This window comes from Ruditapes philippinarum, unplaced genomic scaffold, assembly GCF_026571515.1.
Source record: "Ruditapes philippinarum isolate M1 unplaced genomic scaffold, ASM2657151v2 ctg3660_1_1_1_1, whole genome shotgun sequence".
In the NCBI taxonomy this organism is placed as follows: domain Eukaryota; kingdom Metazoa; phylum Mollusca; class Bivalvia; order Venerida; family Veneridae; genus Ruditapes; species Ruditapes philippinarum.
The window spans coordinates 25358-35833 of NW_026859966.1; the positions used below are offsets into that span (position 1 = coordinate 25358).

At 32.5% G+C, this 10476-nt stretch overlaps 1 protein-coding gene across 1 annotated transcript; it reads left to right on the top strand.

Annotated features, from left to right (window-relative positions):
* Nucleotides 1-4582: 4582 nt before the first annotated feature.
* LOC132758447 (uncharacterized) lies at nt 4583-7327 on the top strand. The gene is made up of 3 exons (XM_060750121.1): nt 4583-4678; nt 5424-5495; nt 6819-7327. Exon 3 carries the CDS (start codon nt 6824-6826, stop codon nt 7307-7309), a length of 486 nt encoding a protein of 161 aa, XP_060606104.1. The 5' UTR covers nt 4583-4678; nt 5424-5495; nt 6819-6823; the 3' UTR covers nt 7310-7327.
* The last annotated feature ends 3149 nt before the right edge of the window (nt 7328-10476 follow it).

Genomic DNA, 10476 nt, shown 5'->3' on the forward strand with positions numbered 1-10476 from the left:
GGACAACCTTATTCACTTCTAAGGCATATTTTGCCTTTTAAAAATCTAGTTCGTGAGGGTTATAAAGACAGTAGAGACAACTACAACTACAAATATTTTATTGCATTAAAACAACATGTTCCATGGCAATAAGTACAATTTTCAGTACAAAGACATGGTTTAAAGATCTAGAAGTGCACAATGCAATGCATGTATAATATAAGTATCTGTACTATCAGCTTTACAATAAGCATGGTTAGTCATTTCGCAAATTTGCATGGTATACATATTTCGCAAACTTATAAATTATTGATTTTGATTTTGATTTTGCACAAATGAGGTTAACACATTTCTGTTTAGTTGGCCATTTTTGACAAAATATCATTTATGGTAATTCCGCGAAAGAAAAGTTTTTGTTTTATGAGCCATGCCTTTAAATATTCTATCCCGCCATTTGCAAAAAAATATTCGAATTTACATGTAAACAACAGCAAAAATGAATGACATATAGTGCGTGATTTGGGAAATTCAAAACCAAAAAAAAGTATCAAAAGGTCCAGTATAAAAAGTAAAATTTAAGAAATATTGTTACAAATACAGTTTCTTAATGTTATCAACAAATGATCTTTTCAAACGTCTGATAAACAAATGAAGTGATGAATCAACAACTCAGATTGTTTTTGCAGGATACCCGAATCTTCAATTGCACATTAAATACACTAACCATACATTTATCGGGTTTTTGCCATGTCTTTCCATTTGTACACAACAGACAGTATCTATATCCATAATTGTTATTATCATGCTTTTCTCATGTTCAAAAATGTATTGTTTTGTCTTGTGTCGCCGCCAGAAAAGTATATGTATTGGCGATAGACATTGTATATAATATTATGTTAAAGTCAATTCTAACACGACTATTGAACATAGAAGAACCGAAAGTGTGTGTTATTATGCTATGAAATCACTGTTTGTCTTTCTATATTTAGACATGTGACGTAATCATTATACACGTGACGTAACCACTAAAATGTGACGCGCTGACAATAAGTACGGAAACAAATCAGACGCAATTTAGCTAAATATCAGGTACGGCAGCATTTATTTGTTGATGTCGTGTTAGAATCGAAATAATATATATCCAAATCGGTGATTTTATTGCTTGATAACATCACTGTTTGTCGTTCGGATGTGCATCATTATATCACTTGGGCTACGCCCTCGTGATATAATTCTTTACATCCGAACTCCAAACAGTGATGTTATTGAGCAATAAAATCACGGCTGTGACTAAAAAAAGGATTGGAGCACCTCACTAAATACCGTATTCCGGTATATACCGGACAAGGCGCTTGAATGATAAAATGCTAAAATCTTGTCTTTTTACCCAACGGAATGAACTTTAACAGGTCTAATTCATCTTTTCACACCGAATCAAGTACGATAATCAAGGAAAAATGTAAAATTCGGCGAAAAAAACGATATTTGTCTATTTTGTGATCATGATTTCTGCAAGCGTCTAGAGGTACTGCTCCAATCCTGTATTGAGCTAAATCCTAAAATCACAGTTTGGGATAATATTTTTTCTTAAATAAACAAAGAATTGAATAGACTGCGCATTCTCGTCAAGACTTATGATTATGCTTCCGAGGAATCACTTTGTTTCAAGAATTATCATTTTAAGATAAGCCATATATTTGTTTGATACACTTAACGATGACTGAGGCGATATTATAAAGTAAACTTGGTATTTTAACTGTTGCAAACTAGCAAAAAAAATTAGAATTCGGCGCATAAAATATCATAATAGTTTAAACATATTTGTTCTCAGAATATGTACATAATAACATTTGAAATATAAGTACACATACAAAATTTGACAATATTCAAAGAAGAGTATTAGAACGAAAGACTAGGTCTTAAAGAATTCTTCTCCTTTCAGTTCTTAAATATTTCGGTGATGTAAAATTTTCTGAGAAAATTTATATATAACCATACGTATAATAGAAACAAATATATATGGAGTATGAAAGAAGTTAATTTCATAATAGACATGTTATAAATGAATAAAAAGCTGTAATAATTAATAGATTTAAAAAATCTGTTCAATTAAAAAAAAAGAAGCTAAAAATGGCCGTTACAAGTATTTTCACGTAGAATAAGGTAATTAGAGTTTTCCGGGTTTAAGTACGTTGATATTCAAAACTAAGAGCGGGGTTGAGCCCATCTTTTTTTTATTGTTTTTTTTTTTTTGTTATCTATTTCTTTTTACTTCTTTTTTTATCATTTACTTTTTATTCAAATTTTAACATTCAAATAGTAGTACATGTAATTATAAATAACTTAAAGTGACATTAAAATGATGCGATACACTACTAAATGACTGTACATAAGTTTTCAAGATTTTGTGTTAAAATATTACAATGACAGGATTCTCAGAGAAGAAAAAAAAAGCTTAAATCGTTTTTTAATGTAATTTGTCCGTATATTTTAAGCGATGTTTCTCCTTTCGCAAGCAAATGTCCACGTGCTAGAGCAGGATTCACCTTTCCACAGCCAGTTCTGTTCATAGTTTGTCACAAGGACACAACTCTTACTAAGATCTGGCTCGTCCTGTAAATAGTTAGAGTACACAGGTTCCGTCAAATCGCTCCAAACAAAATCTGTTGTGTTGACCTTATTAAGACCTATCCAAACGCTTCCATACGAGTCTCCTAAGGTAGGAAATAAGTTATTAAGATATTCATTGAAATTTGTCATTTCTGTCTGGTTTACAATCTTCACCAAATCGGAATGACCTAACAAGCAGGCATCTCTTGCCTCTATAAAGGATTTTCCCTCCTTTTGATTAAGAAATCTTGGCAGCATGATACAATGACGTCCAGCTTTAGTTCCCAGGCCACAATTTCCCTTTTCATAAACCCTCCATTCCGGTTGAAATCGCTCAATAAATGTGGAAAAATCAAACGCCTTCGAATTCAGTTCACATGCCATTGATGTATGCCAGTTGAAAGATACACATCCATTGAAATTCATACATGCAAATGCACATTGTGTCAAGGATTTACTGGACAGGGTAACGTTGACGTTACTGATACGAATATCGTCGAGTAACCAACGCTGAAAGTAAGCAGTATTATTCACAACGCTACTGCATACTATAACGGGAGCACCGAAAACTCCAAAAGTTAGTCCAAACAAAACGGTGTTAACAGATGTCATTTTGAGAATGATCTGTACAGTTTGTCTGCGATTGCTGAATATTATAGGCTATCGTCACGTGATTTCATCACTTTATCAAACCACGCCTTATTTGATAAATCAATGTCAATGGTAGGAATTCTTGTGTCGTCTATTGGAACATTGAAGCGGTCAATATAAATTGTTTACCTGTGTTTGTGCATGGTTTTAAAGATTTCTGCCTACTGGCAACGTTTCACATGCTAGTATCACATTTAAAAAATGTCGTATGACGATCTATTGGAGGTGAGATGTTAACTGTTAACTGTCTAATGACCTTTCTTTAGAGTAGATGAAAAGCTAGCTGCTTAAGTGATTGATATCCGAAGCAGAGCAGTCTGCAGTCTATATGAGATCCTAGCTTATTGAACAATTGTTAAACAAAAGTAGAGTTTTCCGGAGCATTATTTATTTAAATTCTTGTTTACTGAGCTAATCGAACTCATGATTTCAGAAAAAGGTGAAATGCTAGTTGATGAACAATTGCAAAATGAAGTTGTATGTAGTGTTGTTAAAATAAAAGAATTTTAATTGTCTGGTCTATTTTGAATGAAGTTTAAAATTTATAATGAATTGTCGTATTTAGTACTGTGGTCAGTTTCAATAAGCATAAAATATTACTCGACAACAGCTGATCAATCACAATGGTGTTGTTTTTGCATTTTGTAATATATTGAATGTATGTACAATCTTATGAGTTGTACCTTTTACATACAAAAGTATACTTATCAGAATCGTTAATGCCACAGCATTGAACTGTTCACTAATTAGGAGGTTATTGGAAAAGCTGCCAAATAGCTCAGTCGGTTTAGCCGCGGATAAAGCTATATTATCACAGACGAAAAGGAAAATGGTTGAAAAATGGTTACTGTATTATTTATTCCAAAATGTTTTAACCAAAACAACTGAAGCTTTGAAGAAGACGGTTAAATGTTTGTTTAAAAATGTTAATGTTAGTAAAATATTGCAAATGAAACAGAAAGAAATGGTAACATTAGATCAATGTCTTGAAAAATCAAAAATATTTTCCTCGTCAACGGAATGGGTGGAATTGGTTTCGGCAGGCCTTTAATATGACGAACAAGTTGAAATAAAGTTTGTGAGCATATCAAGTACATTAATATTTCTCTCGTATATCTTATCTGAATACATTAGATTAAATTTGACGTAAATACACGACCTTTAAATTAAAAGCGTTAAAGATAAGACTGGATAACATTGTTTATTTTACTGTTCTTCATATGTTTTATGGTTGGAAGATGAATTGGTCCATTGCGCTCATAGTTATATGCTGTGGATTTGGACAATCTTCAAAAAGTAAACATTTTGTGAGTGAAATAGATGTTACTCAAGAAATTGCAAAAGATCAATGAAAAAACTTGGAGATTTGACAAAATCTTTAGCAGCAAAAAACTTGGAAATTGAAGCACTGCCCAAAAATCTCTGAAAAATAGTCAAGGTAAGCTTTAGTTTTTCTGTTAAATTTGCATCGTAGGGATCTCTCCTTTTTAGATTGTTCTTCTTCAAACAAAACAATGGTATGTGGGGCACAACCATTAAGTTTGTTTCCCTTCTACATTTCAGTCTGGTCTTTCTAAGACTTTCTAAGAATCTTTCTGATTCCCTTACGTCGTCCGGTAAACGGATGTGAATCCAATCGTTACATCTCCGCTATTGTGTCTTTATCCGAAGATGACGGAAAGGGTCGAAAAGTTGCGATTGATCAAAATGAGAATCTTGTTACAATTTTTATTGCTCCTCAATTGTGGACTAAAATGCAATTTTCATGTAAGTTTGCTGATTTTAATATAACCGATCATTTTTTTTTTACCAGATATTTAGTTGAACAAGAAGTCATTAACTTTATCTTCTAAAAATATATACAAATATTTGCATTTTTTGTTACGTACACTTAATATCATTTTTGTGGATAGTTAAAATCATGTGTGTAATTACATTTTCTTTCTTCAGTGTGGAATGGCCCGATAAAACTCAAAAATATCATCACTGCCTTAGTCTCATTACCTTTATTATACATATTATTAAGTATTTAGTAAGTAAGTCTATGAGATGTATTCTCATCTAAACCACAAATAGATGGTTATAATACCTCTAAATTTTCTTCAATGACTAACCGATATGATTTTACTTATTTATTACTGAATGTATGATATTTTCATGTATGTTTTACTTATATTTTATAGGCGTTGGTACTACATACACCAGATGGGGTCGAACAACATGTCCTAGTAACAATACAGAACTCGTCTACTCTGGTATGAAAATGAGTTTAAAAGTATTAGAGTATCAGGCCCCGTGTTAAATAAAAAAGATCAGGATATTAGTATCAAATGATCTACGCACCTCAGTGAGTTAGAAAGTGAGCGATAGTGAGACATTCGATCAATGTGCAGGAGAGTACAAATGATCCCTAATTTATTGTTATTGGTGGGTTGTTGTTTTTTTTTAAATTTGTTGTATAAAACAAAAAATCTTCGTATTTCGCTCAAAGTAAACAGTACATAAACTACATGTAAATATTGCTGACTTTCAAAGAATCAATCATATTTTAGCATAAAATAGATAAATAGCAAAAAAATTAACATATAAAAGAATAAACAAAATTAATAATCGCATCAAAATAAGGATCAATTTTTGGATCATGATCGATATTTGAATCAACTGTAAAATGTCTGTATCTTGTTATATAACAATAAATGTGTTCTACAATTTCATAAACATACAATTTCAAGTCCAATTATATCAAGTTGATAATAAATATTTAATCTATGAAGAAAACAGTGGAGACTATTTGAGTTTTCAATTTGACCCTGATCTTTATCCTGATCCTTAAATCTTAGTGAACATGGGGCCAGGATATAAGATTTTTTTCATCGATAATTTAAGTGACATTATGTCCATTCAAGTGTAAATGGTGAGTGCTAAGGTGAAAGTCAAAATAACTTTACATTTTTGCCATAATTGTGTTCGTTTGATATTTTACTATGAAAAAATAGTTATTAATCTATATGACCAATGGGCATTTCTATAAATATCGTTCTTTATGTATCAGTTATGTTCAGTTTTTAAAAAGAGGGAAATTCGTTCTATAAGGTAGTTTTTCTTGGAATTTTTCAATGTCAGCTATGGGTCGAGTACTATTATATTAAACAATCTTTTGAAATATATTACTAATTCAGCTCAAATTGACAGCAAGAAAATGGGCATAATGCCCCTTTAAGTCATAACTTCAAAGACAATCGCTTATAGAAAATCCATATCTTAAAAGACAAAACATTTTGGGAGACATTAGAACAGAAAAATGTGTTAAAGATTCTACATGTATATTGTAATGACGGGTATACATGCGGGGTAAACATGGACGGTGTTCCAGAATGTAATTAGTATTAAAAACGTGTTTCCCTCAAACTTTGACAGTATAATTTTTTCATGAGGTTTTCATCGTATACATTTTTTTCTTTCAAAATGATCTATAAAAAACAGCGGGACTTTTCATAAGGTTTTTGTAGTGTAATTTTTTAAACAAATAAAAAATGCTTTGCAAATGATCTGGTTTGCAATTGTTTTTGTTTAAAAAGGATACATGGCAAGCAGCGCCTACACAATATCAGGAGGAGGTGCAGAGTTCCTATGCCTAACACCTGATCCACAATGGAGTCATTATGATGAATCTATTGGTTACACAAAGTTATCTGGAGTTGAGTATGAATTCTACGAACACACTGCAGATGGCGCTGCCAAATTCTTCGGCCATAACGTTTACAACGAGGACGCTGTATGTGCGGTTTGTCACAGTCACCGTAGCTCAAGTTTAATGATGCCTGGAAGGACCGATTGCTACACTGGTTGGACTAAAGAGTACAGTGGCTATCTTGTTAGTGAATATGATGGTGCTACACACGAATCAAACTACATTTGTTTAGATGGGAATCCAGAGTCTGTGGTTGGAGGAAAGACAAATGATGATGAAGGCCTTTTGTACTTTGTTGAAGCATCTTGTGGTAAAAGCTTAGAGTGTCCACCTTATATCAACGGTAGAGAATTAACATGCGTTGTTTGTACAAAATAATAAACGTAGTTCAGTCTCGTCTTCGTTTTGTATTATTATCAATTACATAACAAGTATAAGTACTGTTTATCTTTAACAGATTCTAACAAACTCTAACAAATTACAGTACGTGAATTGAGAATGCTTATGTATTAAAGTGAAATTATGTCGGAAACTCAGAATTGATGGCCTAATTTTTTGTTCCATCTTGTGTTAATTCAAAAAATCATTAGAAAAATGCCGAAACCTTAACTATAGAGAATAATAGGTTGGTGCCGTGGATGGAGAAAGTTTATCTGGTGAGGCGGAGGAATTTATTGGGTGAGCCGAAATAAACTTTCTCAATTTCGGCTCACCCAATAAATTCCTCCGCCTCGCCAGATAAACTTTCTCCAGCCACGTTTCGGCTCACCCAATAAATTCCTCCGCCTCGCCAGATAAACTTTCTCCATCCACGTTCGGCTCACCAAATAAATTCCTCCGCCTCGCCAGATAAACTTTCTCCATCCACGGCACCAATCTATTATTCTATTTATCCTGTCACCGTTTTTTTAAAGAATTTTATTAGGCAAACTACCTTTAATCACACTATCGGAAATGTTTCTATATAAACAAAGAAGACCCGAAGCGTGCATTATTCTACAACAATGCACTCGCCGTTCTTATTATCTCCCTGTGTATTTTCACATTTAGGGCGCCACTTTGTTTGAAAAATGTGATAAATAAAAACAATTTTTTGTCGAATTTTGTTGTGAAAACTATCTAGAATGAAAGAAAATGGTCTAACTAAGAAAATGAATTCGAACACCAATATCTTTAATTCAGTCGTTAACGTTGTACAGACGTTTAAAGTATTGTTTACGTGACGTCACAATGTAGCGCCAAACAGCACGTGCAAAACAATCAAATCAAGTACGCTATTTTAATGTCGCAAACGAGTTAAGTTTTACATTTATTTCACTTTTAATAACTTTTATTTCGCTTGAAAAATTATAGAGTGAAATAAAATAAACAAACAAAGTTTTATCAACGCTTCCAAAAGTCGTTATTCTACACACAGAAGATTTAACGACAGTTTTTTTCATACCACTGGAACGGCCTGTAAAGAACGTTTCTATTGGAAACTCTGAAGCGAAAACAAATTTAACCACCAAACATAAAGTCCAACATTATAATAATAGAGTGTGACTAAAATAAAGTTTCCTTTTAAAAGGAAAGGCTTGCACAGTTGTGCCTTCATAAAGTGTTTATTTAGTTGTTTTTTTTTTTTGTAAAAACGAATATTTTTTGTCAAAACGATTTGAAATCTATTCTCTATTGTATAAAACTTATAAAAAAAATAATCAATCATAAAAATACTAACTATTCTATCATACTGAAAAGGAAACAAGTGTGCACATTTCATTTCCAGAGAAATCATTCGTTTTGGCAGTTGCTAATTTCATTTATATAGCATCTTTATGGACAAGTAAATGCACTAAAATACTTCGTTACGTGGTACCAATTAATAAGCAGGTTAATGATATGCATGGGCTATTTTTAGATTACCTCACTGCGTTCATTAGATCTAAATATAACTCGATCATGCACCAATATTCTCTGTGATTTGGTAAGCAAGACCACCCTTTAAAGACGTAACCATCCTCTATTGTATAAGGTATATATGTTAATTAATATACAAAACTAATACAGACAAAAACAATTATAAAAGAAACTAATTTTTGCGTCTTGAAAAAGAATTGAAACGTAACAATTTCGTTTATAATTTATTACGGTTTAAACCGATAAATCAAGTAAAAATAGAAATCCTATTTATATAAACAAACTGGGATTACCGAAGTAACTAAAATAGCTTAGATTTCCGTAATATTACTTCGTCTGATTCCGCAGTATGACGGAATCGCCCGAATTGTCACGATTGCAATTGGAACTACATCGGCTATAATCATTAAACCGAAGAGTGACGGAAAGGGCCAGAAAGTTGCGATTGGCACGATTGCAGCCGGTTTCTCGTTCAATCATGCACTAACAAATGTAAGCAGGAAACCACCTAACCGGAACAAGTTTTCCAAAACAAATGGGCTTGCAGCCGTGGCTGCAAGCCAAAAAGGATTGGAGCACGACACTAAATACCGTATTCCGGTACATACCGGACAAGACGCTTGAATCATAAAATGCTAAAATCTTGCCTTTTTACCCAACGGAATGAACTAAAATAGGTCTAATTAGGAAATAGATATCAATTCTGAGTGCATTGTTGTAGAATAATGCACGGTTTGAGTTCAAATGCGTAGTAATATAATCACGAAGGCCGATAGGCCTGAGTGATTAATTACAAAGCATTTGAACGAAAAACGTGCATTATTATACAATAATGCACGAAGAATTAATATCTATTTCCATTCTAACACGTCAAGAAAAAGTATAATTATTATTATAAAGTTGGACTTATATTTGGCGGTTAAATTTGTTTTCGCCTCAGAGTTTCCAATAGAAACGTTCTTTAAAGGCCGTTCCAGTGGGTTGAAAAAAACTGTCGTTAAATCTACCGTGTGTAGAAACATTTTGAGAATAACGAATTTTGAAAACGTTGATAAAACTTTGTTTGTTTATTTTTATTTCACTCTATAATTTTCCAAGCGAAATAAAAATTATTAAAAGTGAAATAAATGTAAAACTTAACTCGTCTGCGACGTTAAAATAGCGTACTTGATTTTGATTGTTTTGCACGTGCTGTTTGGCGCTACATTGTGACGTCACGTAAACAACACTTTAAACGTCTGTACAGCGTTAACGACTGAATTAAAGATATTGGTGTTCGGATTTATTTTCTTAGTTAGACCATTTTCTATCATTCTAGATAGTTTTCACAACTTAAAATTCGACAAAAATTTGTTTTTATTTATCAGATTTTTCAAACAAAATGGCGCCCTCAATGTGAAAATACACAGGGAGATAATAAGAACGGCGAGTGCATTGTTGCAGAATAATGCACGCTTCGGGCCTTCTTTTTTTTATATAGAAACATTTCCGATAGTGTTAGAATTAATCTTTTCACACCGATTTATGTATGATAATGAATGAAAAATGTAAAAATCGGCGAAAAAAAACGATATTTGTCTATTTTGTGATCATGATTTCTGCAAGCGTCTAGAGGTACTGCTCCAATCCTGTATTGAGTTAAATCC